The sequence below is a fragment of the Rhinolophus sinicus genome, chromosome 14 (genome assembly GCF_057876585.1).
Source record: "Rhinolophus sinicus isolate RSI-liver-muscle chromosome 14, RSI-T2T, whole genome shotgun sequence".
Taxonomy (NCBI): domain Eukaryota; kingdom Metazoa; phylum Chordata; class Mammalia; order Chiroptera; family Rhinolophidae; genus Rhinolophus; species Rhinolophus sinicus.
In genome coordinates, this window is record NC_142514.1 from 45,903 (window position 1) to 65,499 (window position 19,597).

The window sequence follows — 19,597 nt, forward strand, 5'->3', positions numbered from 1 at the left end:
AAGCTTAAAAATTTGAATACTTAAATTATTTTAATTGGAGTGACAATGAAATTTATGTTAACATACAAAGCGGACATATTTAGAACACTGAGTCTTCCTACACAAGGACACATGCCTTTCCATTTACTTCTTTTTTTTTCCCTCTCTATCCTTTTCAATTTTTTATTTTGTTTCCAAGTCTTTTATTTTGCGTTTGGAGAATTGTGTTGTTGTTGTTGTTTTGTTTTTGTTTTCATTTTGCTATTTAAGGTGGGTTCTTTTATTCTGTTGTATCTTATTCCACTTTTTCTATCTTGAAGCTTGCTAGCTACACATTTTGTAAATTATTGTTTTAGTGGTTATCTAACGTTTACAATATGTAGCATTCACTTATCAACGTTTAATGTTACCTGATAGTTTTCTTCTTCGTGGACAATGGAGTTAGAAATAAGTGACAACTGTTTATAATCCTGCAGATTTGCATGCTACTGTTTATTCAACAAAACTCAAATGCTTTGCTAGGCAATTTAAAATGTCTGGGAGCAGTGTGAACAGGCTTCCCTGGGTGGGGAAGGCTTCCCACTTTCGAAAAGTGCGACGAGTGAGGTAGGCACCTTTTGAGGCTTTGTTATTATTTCCCCACCAGCAGTGGTTCCTATGTGCTAGCATTTCAGCAGAGGAACCGTGGTTTAATGCTGGGGATCTTGGAATTTCTAGTAGGACCAGTTTGTTATTTGGCCCAAGTTACAGTTTCCAATTTTTAGGGAACCAACAGTTACTAGATTTACAATGCTGTTTCTTCTTTTCTGGGGTCAATGGTTGGGCATTTCAATTTCAGTAGAAACAGCCGGATTCCAAAAAGAATCAGGCCAAAGTCTAGCACAGTTCAAAGAGAACAGCCTGATTTCAAGAGTCAGGCTGAAGTGCCCACCGAGCAATTGCAAACAAAACGAGGCATTTAATCAGAAGAGGACGAAGCCTTAAAATAGACCCCGAATAGAGTCTGGAGAGCTTCAAACACAGAGCAGAAGCGCAGATTCAGAAGAAAGACTAACTGTCAAATTCCAGGGTCCGCAAGGAAGCTGGCAGCTCAGAGGGCCCTGCGGGCACCGCCCCTACTAGCTCACCAGCCCCTGAGATGCCAGGGGTGGGTCTTCTTTGGATCCCCATATGGGCCATCAAATAATGTCGAACCTAAAAATAAAAGTTATTTTACCAGCAAAAATTGGTTTACTCAGAAACGGCAAAGAATTGCCATTTTGGACAAGCGAACTACAGCAAAAGTCATAGGCAAGTCCACAAATAAAGGCGAGGAATGTGATTTTGAAAAGAAGAAGACAGTTGGGAGGGGTCATTTTGAACGAAAAGTCCATTGGGGAAAAGCCGAGTTCAGGGTGACGATGGTTTCTCATTGGCTGAGATGCTGGGAAGTCAGTTTTTTGCGGGAGACTCACTGCGTATCTTTCTCATTGAGGCGTATAATTGATGATTTTTTCCCCGTGGAGGATTCTTCTGTGAGGGTCTGTCATTGACCTCGGGTCGTACTATGTGAGAGCGCCCCCTTCTGGCTCCCCAACTCGACTTTACTGACATTTCCCTTTATTAAATTTCACAGTAATAAATCGACAGTTACTTGGCTTATTTGCAATACATGGAAATCATGTTATATTTCTGTGATCAAAACTGGGAGAGGGCCAGAAACACTCTTCCCACTTACTCTTGTGAGAGCCAGTAGGTGTTAAACTGACCCTCCTCTGTGGATGCCCTGTCTTGGTATTTGATGTATTCTTTTTATGCAAAATATTTGTAGTTTTTTCGTTTTTGTTTGGTTTTATCTATATTTTCTTATTTCTGAAGCCTTTTTAGACCTATATAACTTAAACATGCCTATTACTCCTAATGCCCCTTCTTTGCTATTTAAAAATCTCCTAGAGGTTTTTCTAATATACTTATTATTTCTTTTGTTCTGTTTGAACCTTTGAAACACATGGACACAAAATGAAACTGTGTCTGCATCTTATCTCATCAGAATTTACTGAATTACAGTCCCGTTCCCCCTCCCCATGTGATGTGATATTCACCACACACTAACTGGTAATATAGTTCTTGCTAAGAGTGGATTTTACATATTACATTGCTTTGTACACCTGAAACTAATAAATTTTTAAAAAGTAGGGTGGGGGGAGTGGAGTTGAAAGGGCATAAATGATCCTAGGAGAAAGTTTGGGATCCTGACTAAAGTCTGGTGGAACAAAGAATCTTTGTCGTTCCACAGATGGCCACGTCCGCCCTAAAGACCTGCCGCGAGGTCCACGCTCCAGGCTCAGCAGTGGACGCTGGGTCCTGAGGGGCAGGTCTTTCACCAACATCAGCTGGAAAACAAGCAGTGAAAACCACTAGACTGTGCTTCCTCGCTGAAGGCTTCTTGACAGACACTGGCAGGGTCCAGAGCAGCCAATCCCTGCGGAGTGGGGCGGGAGCTTCCACAGGAGGTGTGAAGAGCCGGCGTCCGCTGCACTCCCACACCCCGCCTAGGACTGGGTGCTGCTCCTGACTGACAGCTAGGCTCCGCCCCATGCCCCACCCTCTTGGCTTCTGTCCGCCAATTGGCGGGCAGGACCCTATGATCGCAGCAGTGATTGGTGGCTTACGCCTGACACAGCTACATAGGCGGGTACCTCGCCCTCTGCCGCTTCTCAACTCCTGAGGGCGGGGAAGGCGCGCAGCCTGGGAGGCGGCGCTCGACGGGGTGAGCAGTGCGGCTGAAGAGCCCGGAGACTGACAGGAAAACGGGGCCTTTGCCACGTGAAACCCTTATAAACCCTTAACCCGAGACCTTCAAATTCCTGCCTCAGAGACACTCGATCCGCTCGCCCTGAGAGGCTCCAAATCCTGTCAGCCTCGAAGGACCCCAAATCCCGTCACCCTGAGGGACCCCAAATCCGCTTACCTGGAGGGACCGCAAATCTCCTCGCCCAGATACACACGAAATCCCCTAATGCTTAGACCCCCAAACACCCTGAAAACCGAATCCCCCTCAGCCTGAGAAACCCCCAAACCCCTCAGCCTGAGAAACCCCCAAACCCCGCAGCCTGAGAAACCCCCAAACCCCTCAGCCTGAGAAACCCCCAAACCCCGCAGCCTGAGAAACCCCCAAACCCCGCAGCCTGAGAAACCCCCAAACCCCGCAGCCTGAGAAACCCCCAAACCCCGCAGCCTGAGAAACCCCCAAACCCCGCAGCCTGAGAAACCCCCAAACCCCGCAGCCTGAGAAACCCCCAAACCCCGCAGCCTGAGAAACCCCCAAACCCCGCAGCCTGAGAAACCCCCAAACCCCGCAGCCTGAGAAACCCCCAAACCCCGCAGCCTGAGAAACCCTAAGTACAGCAGGCACCCGAAGACCAAATTCCGCAGCCTCAGACCCTAAATGCCCGCATCCTGGGAGCTCTCAGTCTCTGCGGTGTCGAAGACCCCAACTTACCGCAGTGTCGGGAACCCAGGGCCCCTTAGTGAGACACCTCACGTTCCTCAGCCTCGAAGGCCCCACATTCTCTCAGCCGGAGCATCTACGTCTCTTCAGCCTGAAAGACCCCGACTCTTGTCCCGGGAGACCGCAAACACATCAGCCCAAGGGACCCACACCTCCTCCACCTGAGACCGCAAAGCCTCCCCACCTGAGGCGCCCAGTCCCTCCGCCTGGGAGACCCCAAAACTTCTCAGCCCGAGAGACGCCTGGCCCTTAGAGAGCGACGCTGCTCTGTGCCCAGACTGTCCCGGAATTCCCAAAACCCTTCCATGGGGAATGTTCACTCCTCTCTCCGGAACAGTCCTGATGGCCGGCCAGACCCCATCCCAGCAGGCTGGCCTCCGAGTCTCCTTGGGGCTTCTCTGGCTCGCACCTCAGGACGCCCCTCAAACACCCGCAGCCACATCCCCCCAGATGCCTTTGCTGCTCTCCTGAGATGGGCCCAACTACAAGGGGGCGAAAGAAACCAAGCCCAGCTCCCAGGCGGCTGGTCTGTCGTGGCTGGCGGAGCCCCTCCCGTCCCATCAATGCGCCCCCAGACTTTCCCCACGTGCTCTCATCCTTGCTGGGGTCCCCACATCCTCCTTCTCTGGACACCCTGCCCAGATGGAGAAGACAGGCCTGGCTCTGGGCATTGGTGGGGGCTGTCACCTCCTCTCAGCCCCTTCTCCCTCCACAGGCACCTTGGCCCGTACCAGCCTCTGAGCCAGAACGGGGTCCCCCTGGTGGTCCCAGCACCATGAGCCCTGGCAGGTCGTCAGAGGAGAGCCGGAAAAGAAACACAAGGAGAAGAGGGTGGAAGCCCAAGGTGAGAAGTGGGGGAGGCCAAGCCAGCCTGCAAGCGGCATCTGTGGGAAGGATGGGGAGAGGGGCCTGGTGACAAGGAGCTGGTGCCCAGAGGACCAGACTCCCCGCCTGCACTGGTGGGCTCCCCTCGCTGTGCGTGTGCACAGAATGGGGCGCTTGGTCCTGTCTGGGACGTGGGGGAGAACGGGACACTAGCATCAGCAGCTGCTATGTTGGGAAAGCTGGTGTTTGCTCCGTTCATCAGGGCACAGCGGGAGGGAGAGAATGTCTGCATCCTTGTTTCACAGAGACCACCCGGAGGTCTCAGTCAACACCCTGCACACACGGGGAAGAGAAGGCCCAGCCCGAAGTGCTGACTTGTAATAAGTTACTGATGCAACCTATGATTTTCTCGAGGCCAACGATGCTTTCAGAGATATTTCCATGTACTTGTCCAAGGAACAATGGACAGCGATGGGAGACTGGGAGAAAACCCGGTACAGAAACGTGAAAAGGAACTACGAGGCGCTGCTTGCTCTAGGTAACAGGATGAGTTGGGGCTGTGAGCTTGGAAGCCCTGACACGCTGTATTACTTGGCCTCGCTCGTTCTCAGGTGCTCATCTCCCTGCCTCTCCCTTCTGTGTGCAGAGCGACCTGGGGGAGTTTTGTTCTTTTGTGTGAGGGCAGGGCTGGCACTGATGGTGCCACACTCGCAGTGCCATGTTCTAGACCCTCTCGGCCCACCCAGTCCATCCCAGTGAGTTGCTCTGGTGCTTTGTTCCTCCTTCAGGCTCTTCCCTTTCAGGACAGAGATTTTGCTTCGTTCCAGGTCTCAGAGCCTCTCGACCAGCTTTCATGTGTCAACACAGGCAGGCCATGAGACCCCAGGCAGATGACACTGAGGATTCTGATGAAGAATGGACTCCAAGGAAGCAAGGTGAGGGGCCAGGAGGACTCAGAGGTGCCGTCCTGAAACTGACCTGGGGTAGATCTGAGCTGCCTGTCAGGGGTTAAGGAAACAGTGTTTGCTTGTTCAGCAAACAAGATGCCCAGAAAAGTGTTATACAGAAAGCGACAGGTTCCTATCAGGTTCTAAAATGTGTACAATAATTATATGTTTACAGATACATGAATAAGCAGTAACTGTATCGAAATCTGAAAGTGAATAAGAAATAACAAATTCAGAATAGTTACATTCCAAGAGAAGGAGGAATATCTAGCAGGTGACTTACCTATGTCTGGGTTAGCTTTTTGTTTTTGAATTTTAAAATAGAAATAAAAAGATCTGAAGCCGTTGTGGCAGAATCCTGACATTAGGCTAAATGGTGGATGTATACATTTTCCAGTGCAATTCTTCATACTTTCCAAATGTTTACGATTTATCATTTTTAAAACAATTATTTTTGATACACAGTGTTAATTAAAGGGCAATTGCAGAAACCTTAGTTAAACTGTAAATCCACCAAAGAGCTTTCTAACACTAATCTCATAATAGTTCAGTTATTGGATTAAATGTCCTAGATGAGGAAATGATTAAGATATTATGTAAAGATATATAATTTACTTACATATATTTTATCATAGCACATAATTTTCTTACACCAAAATGAACCCGATTTTTGTCTTGATTCTGGGGGAGGTTTTCAGACAGTTGTTTGGCCTCCCTGATGTCTCCCACATGGCCCCTTGACAACCACCATTCAATTTTGTTTCCATAAATTTGATTACTTTACATAGCTTCCATAAGTGGAATCATGTGGTGTTTGTCTTTTTGTGTTTGGTTGATTTTACTCTGCGTAATGTCCTCAGGGTTCATCCATGTTGTACCGTATGATGTGATTTCTTTCTTTGTTAAGGCTGAATAATATTCTATTGTGTGCATTTACCACATTTTCTTTATCCGTTTGTCCATCGATGGACATTTAGGTTGCTTTCCCATCTTGGCTATTGTGAATGATGCTGCAATGGGGGTGCAAATATTTATTCAAGATCCTGTTTTCATTTTGGATACATACCCAAAATTTGGATTGCTAGATCATATGGCAGTTCTATGTATAATTTTTTTTTAAAGGAGGGCACAGCTCACAGTGGCCCATGTGGGGACCAAACCGGTAACTTTGGTGTTATCAGCACCGCGCTCTAACAAACTGAGCTAACCAGCCACCCCCTATTTATAATTTTTTGAGGAATGTTTATACTATTTTCCATAGTGGCTGAACCATTTTGCATTCCCACTAACAATGTGTAAGGATTCTAATATCTCCACATTCCTGCCAACACTTGTTATATGACATTTCATTGTAGCTTTCATTTGCATTTCCCTTTGATTAGTGGCATTGTCTTTTCATATGCTTGTTGACGTTTATATATTTTCTTTGGAGAAATGTCTATTCAAGTCCTTTTCCCATTGTGTTAGTCAGCTCAGGCTGCCGTAATGAAATACCACAGACTGGATGACTTAGACCACAGAAATGTGCTTTCTCACAGTTCTGGAGGCTGGAAATCTGAGATCAGGGTGTCGGCATGGTGAAGTTCTCTTTCTGGCTTGTAGGCAGCTTCCATCTCACTGTGTGCATGCTTCTGAAGAGAAAGAAAGAGAGCCTATCTCCCTTCTGATAAGGGCACCAATCCCATCATGGCAGTCCCATTCTCATGACCTCATCAAACCCTAATTACCTCCCAGAGGACCCATCGCCAAATACCATCACATGGGGGGTTAAGGTTTCAGTATATGCATGGGGGAAGGAGGGACATAATTCAGTCCATAGCACCCAGTTTTAATAGGATTATTTGGTATATTATTATTGAGTTGTAGAAGTTCTTTATATATTATGGATATTAACCCTTACCAGATAGATGTTTTACAAATATTTTCTCCAATTCCATATGTCGTCTGTGTGGTTTGTTGATTTTTTCTTTGCTGCACAGAAGTTTGTAAGTTTAATGTAGTCCTATTTGTCTATTTTTGCTTTTGATGCTTGTGCTTTTGGTGTCATATCCAAGAAAGCATTGACTATTTGAAGCTTTACCTCTAAGAGTTTTACAGTTTCAGGTCTTACAATTAGGTTTTTAATCTGTCTTGAGTTAATTTCTACATATATGCTGTATGACAAGGGTCCCTCTTCATTTTTTTTGTGAGTGGATATTCTGTTTTCCCAGCACCATTTGTTGAAGAGATTATCTTTTTCTCATTGTGTAGTCTGTGCACCCTTGATGAAGATCATTTGACCATATACTCAAGAGTGTGTTTCCAGGTTCACTACTCTGTTCCATTGGCTTGTGGGTCTGTCTTTATGCCAATACTATGCTGTTTTGAGTACTGTAGCTTTGTAGTATGTTTTGAAATCAGCAAATGTGAGGTCTCCAGCTTTGTTCTTTCTCAGGATTGTTTTTTGCGTTTCAGGATGCTTTGAGATTCTGTATTTAATTTAATTTTGATATTCCATAGTTTTTATGCAAAAAAATACCATTGGGATTTTGATAGGTATTACATTAGTGGATGAAAAAGGGGTTCTACGGAAAGTAACTTCACAGGGTGATCTGATCATAAATTCCTAACTGGGCAAGTCATGGTGGGCAGTCACGCCTCAGTCATATAACTGTTTAGTAAAAGGCTTCTCTTTGCCTTAAGCAAGCCCTGTTTATTGTTTCTGTGCATCTACGTTAACACACCTTTGAAATGCCTCTTTTCAGACACCTCTGAAGCTTAACCACCCTCAAGAGAGCACAGAATCTTGTTAGCTCTCTTGCAGTCCACTCCCCACCTTCCTTTTTCCCGCCTTCTGGTAATCTTCCTTACATTCCCTCCTTAATGCTAAATGCATAAAAGAAGCTGAAAAATGTTATTCTGAGAAGCATTTTTCTCAGTCTGTTGAGCTCTTGCTTCCAGGCATATATTGTTTGGCTCAAATCAATTTTGATACAAATCATCTACTGTTTGGACATTGACACTTTGAATCTTTAGATTGTTTTAGGAAGTATGGACAGCTTTACAATATTAAGTATCACAATCCATAAGCATGAAATGTCTTTCCATTTACTTGTGTCTTCTTTAATTTTATGTCACCAATGTTTTATCATTTTCAGTGTACAAGTTTTTCACCTCCTTGGATCGGTTTTTTAATTTTTTTTCTTTGCTCATTTTTTAAAGTTAGTTTCAGATGTACAAAACAATGTAATAGACATTCACACCCCTCGCAAAGTGATAACCCCCCTCCCCCAACCTACTAGCCCTCTGACATCGTATACAGCTGTTACAATTCCATTGACTCTATTCCCTATGCTGTCCTCCACATCCTGTGATCGTATATATGAAATTATAGTTGACATTCAATATTACTTAGCTTCAGCTTCAGGTGTACAGTCAGGCATCTACACCGTCCTAGGTTTATTTTATTTATTTATTTTTTGAAGATTTTACTGAGGAAGGGGAATAGGACTTTATTGGGGAACAGTGTGTACTTCCAGGACTTTTTTCCAAGTCAAGTTGTTGTCCTTTCAATCTTAGTTGTGGAGGGCGCAGATCAGCTCCAGGGCCAGTTGCCGTTGCTAGTTGCAGGGGGCGCAGCCCACCATCCCTTGCGGGACTCGAGGAATCCAACTGGTAACCTTGTGGTTGAGAGCCCACTGGCCCATGTGGGACTCAAACCGGCAGCCTTCAGAGTTAGGAGCATGGAGCTCTAACCGCCTGAGCCACCGGGCCGGCCCCTAGGTTTATTTTTAATTAATTCTTTTCAATGCTATTATAGAAGGGATTGTTTTCTTAAGTTCCTTTTTTGGATTGTTCGTTGGTAGTGCATAGAAATACAACTGATTTTTGACTGTTGATTTTGTAGCTTGGAATTTTGCTGAATTGATTTATTAGTTCTAACAGGATTTTTTGTGGAGTCTTTAGGAATTTCTACACATAAGATCGTGTCATCTGCAAACAGATGTAATCTCACTTTTTGCTTTCCAAATTAGATGTCTCTTTGTTTCCTTTTTTGTGTAACACTATGGCTAGGACTTCTAGTACTACGTTTGTTTCATAAAATTTCCTGGGGCTCAGAGAAAAAAGGAAGAGGCTGACAACTCCATCTTTACATCAAGAGTTTATTAAGGGAACTTACACGAGACGCCTCTTGGGCTGCAGCAAGACACCATGGATGTCCTCCGTGAAGTGTGGCAGGAGCTAAGGGGTTATACAGAACAGGGCAAGATGGATGGGGGTATGGAGTGTGACCACCCCAGATAAGAGGGACATCCTCACATGCTAGCTTGGGGAAGGGTAATGGCCTGTTCCAGGAACCGGCATGAACCAGCGTAGTGGAAGGGTGGCTCAGACAGTCTCTGGGGATTCTGGGGAAGCAATCTCTGTTCTGGCCTGCATCTGACCGGATCTAGCACGAGGGTCCGACATCGGTCATCTCAGGGAACAGTCTCTCCTCCACAGTGTTGAGTAGAAGTGGCAAGAGTGGGCATCCTTGCCTTGTTCTTGATCGTACAGGAAAAGCTTTCATTTTTTCACTGTAGAGCAAGATGTTATAGATGGACTTTTCATATATGACCTTTATATTGATGTAATTTCCTTCTGTTACTAGTTTGTGGAGTATTTTTGTCATGAAAGGCCAATTTATTTTTTAAATAAATGTAACAGATACCTTATGAACATAGGATGAAACATAGATGAGGCTTTCTGTATTTTTAAAAATTTTAAGAAAATTAGGTGATGCCCCCAATAGAAGCATAAGCCTTAATGGTACCTCAGAAACCATTTCCAATGGTTTGTACTTGTCAATCTCTGATTCAGAATTCTGTGTCCCCAGTAAGAATCTCCAGGTTTTGGAAACATTTACCAACCAAAACACTGCTTTCTCATCACCTTTTAGTCAAACCTTCTCGGGCGGACTTCAGAGTGAGACAGAGTCAACACCAGAAGGTGAGTAGTTCCCAAATCCTGTTGTCGAGAAAATGTTCCTCGTGGATCCAAATGCAGGTAAGAGAAGGAATTGCAGACTGTTCTAGGGACTGCTGCCTTCCTTTCCTGGTCTCTTCTACACAGTGTCGATATCTTCATCATTGCAATAGTGAATAACAAACAGCAACAACGCGAGCTGCCACTTGTTTTATTTTCACAATATTTCAGACTTTAAGAGTTTTACATGAATATACTTACAACAATCCTGAAGTAGGCACTATAACTATCACCATTTATAGCTGAGGAAACTAAGGTTTCAGAGTTACAGAAATGTCTGATTATGTGTCTGAGAGCACAGTGTCAGGGGTAGTGCAATCTAATCCAAAGCTCCTTCTCTAAACCACTTACAAACTCATTAGGACATCATCATTTTACAAAATTTGCACCGTCTCATCCATACATGTTTACATCGTTCATCTGACTGACGAGCTCAACCTCGGTTCTTTCTGCCATGCTACATTGAGAGGTGCACGACAACCCTCTGACTCAGGGAAGCTTTCTGGTATGCAGGCAGTTTGTGCAGTGAGGGGTCCCAGGGGAGGGAGGATAGAGGACCCCAGCCTCAGAGCCTCCCCCTCTCAGTAAAGGAATCAACTCCCGTCCCTGAGGAGCCTCAGGGCTGATGACTGAGAAGCAACAGATAATACATCAACTTTAGGACTTCATGTTGGTCACTCACTATTCCACAGACACTCATCCCTCTGCAAGGACTTTGTATCAGTCATTCACTATTCCACAGACACAAATCCTTCTGGAACTGATTTCAAATCCTCCTGGAACTGATTTCAAATCCTCCTTCCTGTAAGAGGAAGTAACAGCTTCTTTCTCTGAGCTTAATCAGGTGAGGCTCATGTGCTTTGGAATTGTTTAGAATCAATGCCTCCCTCTGCTTTGCGAGCTCTTTGAGAGGCTGGTCCAGACCTGATGCTTCTCAGAAGTCCCAGGCCTGTCTCAGGGTCCCTGAGGGCCCCCTGAATGTTTTCTGAATGAGTGATTTCAAATTTACAATTTAAACTAGAAGTAAGAGGGTCAATGAATGCTGAAGATAATATGTTAGATTTCAAAAATGGAGATGGCTGAAGGGGTACGTTGATAGCAGGACTGTAATCTCACTTCCATATTGAATTAAATAGCTCACAAAAAACTTTGGTGAATGTTATTACATGTCATGGTCACTAACTCATTAAGAATGACCATGCTATGGATCAGGAAACTAAAGAGAACTACCTCATGGTACAACCTTATTAAATCAGAATTGATGGGAAACAGTGAATCGAATTACAAACATTCTTTCCAAGATAGAGCAATTTGCAACTTTAAGCATAATTTTCTTTGTTGTCTACATACGTATGTTTCTCCCAACCATTTCTTTGTTCTATTCCCAATCTCTCTCACTCCTACTTTTACGGAAAAAGTTGGAAGGAAAGAGCCTTAAGGCATGGGTTCTACTCTTGGACTCATTACCCACATAGGCCCTTTCTGTTCCCTCTAATATTCATACTCCCCAGGAACTTCCAAGGGTAGTCAAAGTAGTAATTAAAGTCATGCCTGTGAACACATGTCATAAGCCCTAAAGAATTAAAGAAACACATGTTATCTCTTAATATGTGGCTCTCACATTGAAGGTAACGTCCAGGGCACCATCAAGGAACGAACATAGTTTGAAGGAATTGTCAGGAACCACAAATTTGCTGGAGGCAAGTGGCTCAGAGCAAACCCAGAAACCAATGTCCCCTCCTGGAGAAGCAAATATCTCTGGACAGCACTCTAGACAAAAATCAGGTAAGAGAAAATAATTTGGGGACTTTAGTTCCTCTGAATCCTCTGGAAAGGTTGATAAGTGTGGCCGAGGTTTGTGGGGTGGACTTTGGGTAGGCCTGGGTTTAAGGTGGACTAAGCTGAGACCTCAGGTTGGCTCTGGGGCTTTGGGCAAATCTTACATATTCTGTGGGCTCCTGAAAGCTAATCTGTAAAGTGAAGATAAGGATACAAAGCTCATACATTGTTTGAAAGCATTAAATTACATTTCAAAGAATTGACACATCCAAGTTGTCCAATAAATCCATCTGTGATAACAGGGACCATACTTTCTTGGTGTTGTATGCTCGATGCCTAACACATAATGGGCCCACAGCAAATATTTTCTGAATGAGTAACTCTATGAATGAACCATTTTGTAAATAGGAAGACTGGGAAGTTAAACCTGATAATGTGAAGAGCTAGAAACTAAAATTGAATCAGCCACCTGTAGTCAGTGTGGAGCCTGAGTCTCTGAACCAACAGTTAAGGGAGGACAAATATAAAAACAGGTGACAATTTGATAGGAGGAGATTTTGTGTTTTCTGGCAAAACAGGGACTAACATTACAGAGCCCGCCAACCTCACTCACCTTCTCTTCTCCAACTTAGGACTCAGGAGAAAAGAGATTGAAGTGAAGATGTACAGCCTTAGGGAAAGAAGGGGCCGTACATACCAAGAGGTCAGCGAGCCCCAGGATGACGACTACCTGTGTAAGTGACCCTCACAAACAAGGCTGTTATGTATTGATACAATAGTTTCATCTGGTCATTTGGTTCCCAAATCATTCCCTTCCTCTCGTGGCCTGGAGTACAGGATTGAGGCTCAGTGATGTGACTGCCCGGGCTCTCTCTGAAGCTCTTTACGTCCAGGAACACACACTACACCTTCCCTAATCCCCGTTGCTCTTACCTCCAGATTGTGAGAAGTGTCAGAATTTCTTCATTGACCGCTGTGCTACTCATGGGTCCCCTACATTTGTAAAGGACCGTGTGGTGGATAAGGGGCATCCCAACCGCTCAGCCCTCACTCTGCCCCCTGGGCTGAGAATCAGAGTGTCGGGCATCCCTGAGGCGGGGCTTGGAGTGTGGAACGAGGCATCCGATCTGCCGCTGGGTCTGAACTTTGGCCCCTACGAGGGCCAGATAACAGAAGATGAAGAGGAGGCCAACAGTGGATATTCCTGGATAGTGAGAAGCATCTACCTGTCCCCTGTGGGTTGGGGGCCCCACCTACATGCTGGCACGTGCATGGGGACAATACGGTTAGCTCTGTGTGCTAAGTGCACTTTGCGTGAACGTGGCACTCCCATTTAAAGACCAGAGGGTAAGTGGGAGCAAAGTGGTGCAGACACAGCAGAGGGGCCCCTCCGTGAGATGCTCCTACTGAGTGGATAGATTAACTCTGACATGTAGATGGTGAGCGAGAAGCATGTCATGTCATCACAGTTGGCAGTGGAATCCATGCAGGCTGAAAGCGCCTGGATGACAGTGGAGTAGAACAATTCTACTACCTCCCCACCAAAACAAAGCCTTTAACTTCTTTCCCTGAATCTCAGATCACCAAAGGGAGAAACTGCTATGAGTATGTGGATGGAAAGGACGAATCCCAGTCCAACTGGATGAGGTAAGACCAGTAGGTGTCTGGGTTCCAGACAGGACCCTCATCAATGACAGGCGCCTGGTCCTTCCCTTCTCATCAAGCCTTACTCAATGGTCCCCTCGATCCCCTGCTCTTGTCTCCACATAGTGCTCTTTCGTACCAAGAGACATGAAGAAAAAAGGAGACAAAATATGGTACATGTCCTCAAAATGCAACTTTCTACGCTGGACAAACTTTGGGCCCTGGAAAAACCTGGAAGAGGCAGAGATTCACTGGAGACCCTGGATTCATACTTTAATCTAATGAACAGTTTTTCAGACAGTGGGATTCCTTACATACACAGATCACACAACCTTAGTCCTTATGAAGGACTTACTGCCGACAGACATGAAACAATTGATTTCAGAAATATTTAACAATAATTTTCCTGTTTTTGAGAAGTTCACAGTGCCAGGGTACCCTAAAACAAGGGACCTTTGACCTGTGAGGTCAGCAAAGCACCCTAGCCTTGGTTCTAAGCAGACCTGGGTCCTGCAGCCTGCAGAGCATGAGTGAGCCTGTCTGGCCTTGGGCACCTTGCCCTCCTGACCCAGCCCCTTTCCTTGAGGGGTTCTCTTCTATGGGGGATACAGAATGTGAGTGTTATTGTCCTGTCTTACCGTGCTGCGACAGAGACCTCCTAGGGCGGGGCAACCTTTCTAGGCAGCACTTGGACGCCGGCGTCCACAGGACATTGTGTGAAGGGCTTAGATGTGGACAGAAGGTCCCCCAGGAGTGCACGGGGCAGTGGGCAACGTAAGAGCCTGAAGGCTTTCAGTATCAGGAGGGCAGCTGGACAGGGATCTGGCACGTAGTGGGAACTTAGCACCTGTGTTTTCCCTCCTTTCGCCTCTCAATCCCAGGTATGTGAACTGTGCCCAGGATGACGAAGAGCAGAACCTGGTGGCCTTTCAGTATCACAGGCAGATTTTCTACTGAACCTACCAGGTCATCAGGCCAGGCTGTGAACTGCTGGTCTGGTAGGGGGACGAGTATGGCCAGGAGCTGGGCATCAAGTGGGGCAGCAAGTGGAAGCAAGAGCTCGGGGCGGAGACAGGTGGGCAGTGCGGTTCTTCTTCAAAGTGGAAAGAAAAGAAAGGGTTCTTGGAAATGCTCATGGTCCAACTCCTAGGGTACAATCCAGTCTAATGTCAGTCAAGTTTCAAATCAGTTGCTTCACAAATGAAGGATTCATTTCATACACGTTTGACTCAGGAACAATTTTTATATTTTTTATTTTTGTTCTGATCTTTTTATCCCCCAGCTGCATTTCAGATTGAAATCCTTTCAATGGGACCTGACCCTCTGTCTTATCCATTCCGTCTCACTTCCCGACAAGAGATCCAGGCTCATAGGGCTCCTCAAATACCTTTTCGAATGGGAGGCTCAGATTCAGCTTTACACAGATGCTCCCTTTAGCCACGACTCCATCCTGCCTTCCGCATTTGTGGATCTCCAGGCTGGGTGGTTCCTGACTTCACAGATCCTTTCCCCACCTGCCCTGACCCCATAAATTCTCTTTCTAGGACGTCACTAGGGACAATTCCACCTAAGTCATCAAGAGTGTTCTTAGCTCTCAACAGAGTAAAACAGGCACTGTCTCGCGGTGATACGCTTGTTAAAAGGCAAAATTCAGACGAGTACATTTGAGGGTTTAATTGGCATTATTCATGAGTCAGCAGAAACCCATGTAGCATCTACCAGGGTGCCCCAAAGGGTTGTAAAAAATGGATGGTTTTTAGATGGAGAAGGGTGGGCAAGGGAGCGATTAGCAAAAGAAAAGACTATGCAGGGGCTGGGACAGCTTCGGGGAGAAGCGTTTTTATCCTGCAGCTTGCTTCTTCTTTCCATGGGGTGGGATGAAGAGGGTCCACAGATGACCTCACTGGTATTGACCAGAAAATTCCAGAATGGTTGATGAAGATGGTTTCTGGGAGAGGCTGAGACTGCAGTTAGATGGGGTATTAAATCTAGTGTTTTCATGAGCTTTTAGCATGAGTGACGCCATTTGGGGCCTGTGGGTTTTCTCTTTCACGTGACTTTGAAGATTCTTGTCTATGGGGAAGGGCCACTGCGCTGCCATCTATAAAAGGACTGAAACTGCCTCTGATGCTTCTTGGAAGTCCCCAGTGTGGGCAGTATGTAGAAAAGGCACTTGACAGGGGCTTTCTGGGTTTGTGAAGATGTAGTGCAGAACAATGGGATGAAAACAGACAGTAAAGCAACACTTTGTGGGAGGCAGAGCTTGCCTTGTCGACACACTGAGACTGACCAGTAGGGCCGGTCTCACCAGGACACAGCACACGGCCCAGGCAGCGTTGTCAACACCTGCCCTGACCTCAACTTTCTCTTTCAACAGGACCAGAGCCGGAGATCCATCCCTGTCCCTCCTCCTCTCTTGCCTTCTCCACTTAGAAATCCCTCAGCCAGCATGTGGGCCGCAGTCACCCCTCTCAGGTCCTTCCAGGGACATCAGCAGGGAAGCACCTCCAGTCAGAGGAACCCTGCCCAGATGATCAGAGTCAGCAGGAGCAAGGGACTGATCCACACAGCTGGGATGACAGCGCTGACGGTCAAGAGGTGAAAGAAAGGTCCAAACCTTTGCTTAAAAGGATTAGGCAGAGGAGGACTTCAGAGGCCTTTTCAAAACCACCCAATGGTCAAATGGGGAGCTGTAGGGAGCGTGAGAAAATAGTGGAGGGAGAGCCCAGGACAGGCCAGAAAGTGCATCCGGAGCACACAGGCAAATTATCTGTGGGAGTAGGAATGTCAAGAACTGTAAGAATCAAGCAAGGCTTTGATGATGGGTCACATCTCATTCAGCATCAGGGGACACACTCAGGGGAGAAGCCCTACATTTGCAGACATTGTGGTTGAGGCTTCAGTCATAAGTCTCATCAGACACCTGAGGACACACTCAGGGGAGAAGCCCTATGTTTGCAGAGAGTGTGGGCGAGGCTTCAGTGTAAAGTCAAGTCTCATCAGACACCAGAGGACACACTCAGGGGAGAAGCCCTATGTTTGCAGAGAGTGTGGGCGAGGCTTAAGTGTAAAGTCAAGTCTCATCAGACACCAGAGGACACACTCAGGGGAGAAGCCCTGTTTGCAGAGAGTGTGGGCGAGGCTTTAGTGTAAAGTCAAGTCTCATCAGACACCAGAGGACACACTCAGGGGAGAAGCCCTATGTTTGCAGAGAGTGTGGGCGAGGCTTTATTGTAAAGTCAAGTCTCATCAGACACCAGAGGACACACTCAGGGGAGAAGCCCTATGTTTGCAGGGAGTGTGGGTGAGGCTTCAGTGTAAAGTCAAGTCTCATCACACACCAGAGGACACACTCAGGGGAGAAGCCCTATGTTTGCGGGGAGTGTGGGCGAGGCTTCAGTGATAAGTCATGTCTCATAAGACACCAGAGGACACACTCAGAGGAGAAGCCCTATGTTTGCAGAGAGTGTGGTCGAGGCTTCAGTCATAAGTCAAGTCTCATCAGACACCAGAGGACACACTCAGGGGAGAAGCCCTATGTTTGCAGAGAGTATAGGCGAGGCTTCAGTGTAAAGTCAAGTCTCATCAGACACCAGAGGACACACTGAGGGGAGAAGCCCTTTGTTTGCAGAGAGTGTGGGTGAGGCTTCAGTGTAAAGTCAAGTCTCATCAGACACCAGAGGACACACTCAGGGGAGAAGCCCTTTGTTTGCAGAGTGTGGGTGAGGCTTCAGTGTAAAGTCATGTCTCATCAGACACCAGAGGACACTCAGGGGAGAAGCCCTATGTTTGCAGGGAGTGTATGAGTGAGTCATTAGCATTAAATCGTTTCTCAACAGCCACAGGACAACTGTAGGCACCACATACTTGAGGGGGCTTCAGAGGGAGTCTTCAGACCCTTACCCTCCCCAAGAGTGTAATGAGTACAGAAGTAACTGCTTAAACAAATCCTCCACTTTCATGACAAGAGATAAGACAAATAGTTCCTTTAGTGCTATGGGGATGTCAACAGCAATCTCCTCCATGGTTTCTCTGGCCTCCTGTTCTAATAAATTTTGTCTCCATACAAATCTCCAGGCCACATACTTCATTCCCCCCTTATCACTGAAAGCAGAGGTGTCCAGGAGGGCAACAGAGAACTCATACTGTCAGCCACAGGAGCTCAACTCCTGGAAAGGTATGAGTCTGGAGTCACCGTAGTTAGTTTACTGACCAAGGAGAGTAATCTAGGATTTGAGACAGACTCACTGGGGAAGGGACTTCCCTGGATTCCTGGGAAGTGTGTCCTTTTCTCCTAAGAGGCCCCACCCTCCTCCTTTGGCTTCTCTTGGCTCCTCTCCTGGTTTCCTAGGACCTCTGTAGTCGCCGAGGTGAAAGCCAGGTGGGGATGTGTGAGTGCACGTATGTGTGCATGGCTCTGTCTGGGGCACTTGGTCTCCCTCACCCTTTCCTTGCTGTCCCTTCGAGGTCAGCATCTCATGGTGCAAAGCATATGGACTCCAGATTAGACCACAGTGGGTTTGACTCAGCTCTGCCCTCACCAGCTGTGTGACCTACGGTAAGATGATCGGCTTCTCTGTGCCAATGGGAATGGTGACCTCAGCCTTGGGGGCTGCCGCTCACAGTTGAGTCAGCACAGGCAGAATCTGGCTCAGAGGATGGCCGAGAACGCAGGTCTCTCCCTGAACACCTTTCAGTTCCCACGTCTTCTGGGTCTTTGCGCTGGGCTAGGAACATAAAGACCAGTTATGGGCCTGGGAGCCAAATTCAGAGGTTGGGCTGTCCCCACTTTTCTCTGCACAGACTCGGCTGCCCTGAGGAGGTGTGGGGTCAGGGAGCACTCCCTCCAGACCACTGCCCTTCCCACTGACCCTGGCAGCCTCAGAGCCTCCGTCAGCACAGGCAGGCGATACTGAGAATAAGCCGAGACAAGGCCCTCACTGGCCCTGCCGAGAACCGACTGTGGGGACAGCACCTGCAGGAATCGGTCCCACTGTAAGTGGGTCTCTGGGCCCCTGCACGGCCTCACCTGTGTGGCCCATCACACAGCAGCTTCTGTAACACACCTCCCCTGTACCTGGCCCTGCGTGGTTTAATGCACCCAACACCAGCTCAAAATTGTTAATTATTGTGTCTTTAAACTTACGTTTGTTACTGAGGTTGATGGGACAATGCTATGCACAGAGCGGACGTGCATCGTGTTGGTCACGCCTGGCCACCCGTTCACAGATGATGTCCACGAGGGCACAGAATCCCCATGGACCCAGTGGGTGGGAGTCCAACAAGACTCCTGTGAGAACACGGCGGCCATCTGCCACTGGGGTGCGCGGGCGCTGACAGCTCTAAGAGGCCACGGTTTCCTTGGAACCAGAACTGATTTCAAACACAGAGAGAAGTGACAGTCAGTGAGGACCCTATCACACCCTCTCCTACATGAGTTACCTGCGCTTCCTGGGGAGACCTGAGCCATCTCTATCCTGTTCCTGCTACGATGGGCTCAGGAAGGCTGAATTCCAACCCCCTTAGAGGAGACACAGAGGAGTGCAGGCCACCCCGGGGGAGTCTCAAACCCCACGCACGACCTGCAGCAATGAGCCATCTGCCCGTCTCCCTGTGCCAGGCCTATGAAGAGGCTACATACACCATGTGGGTTTCACAAATAAATACCCACTATTCTTTTTTTAATGAATTTTTTTAAAAGAAGGTATGTGTCTATGCTTTTGTTTCCCTTCTCTGTGCACTCCTCCCCCCCAGAGAGAACACTTTGAATAGCCTGGGGCTTGAAAGCCATGGGCCATGGGATGGGGCAGAGTTACGGTGTGATGCTGGCAGAGAAGCTGGAGCTGAAATACAGTGGGGAGGGGGACCCAGGTGATGGTCACCCCCACTTCCACCAGGACTGACCCTGGAACTCTCCTGCAAGGCGGAG

The 19,597-nt window shown here is 47.1% G+C and overlaps 1 protein-coding gene and 1 pseudogene across 1 annotated transcript; both read left to right on the forward strand.

Annotated features, from left to right (window-relative positions):
- Nucleotides 1-10,241: 10,241 nt before the first annotated feature.
- On the forward strand, nt 10,242-14,625 carry LOC148755302 (histone-lysine N-methyltransferase PRDM7-like). Its single transcript, XM_088790028.1, has 5 exons — nt 10,242-10,266; nt 12,657-12,758; nt 12,964-13,235; nt 13,604-13,671; nt 14,550-14,625. Exons 1-5 carry the CDS (start codon nt 10,242-10,244, stop codon nt 14,623-14,625), a joined length of 543 nt encoding a protein of 180 aa, XP_088646154.1.
- Nucleotides 14,626-16,452: 1,827 nt separating this feature from the next.
- LOC148755303 (uncharacterized) lies at nt 16,453-17,524 on the forward strand (annotated as a pseudogene).
- The last annotated feature ends 2,073 nt before the right edge of the window (nt 17,525-19,597 follow it).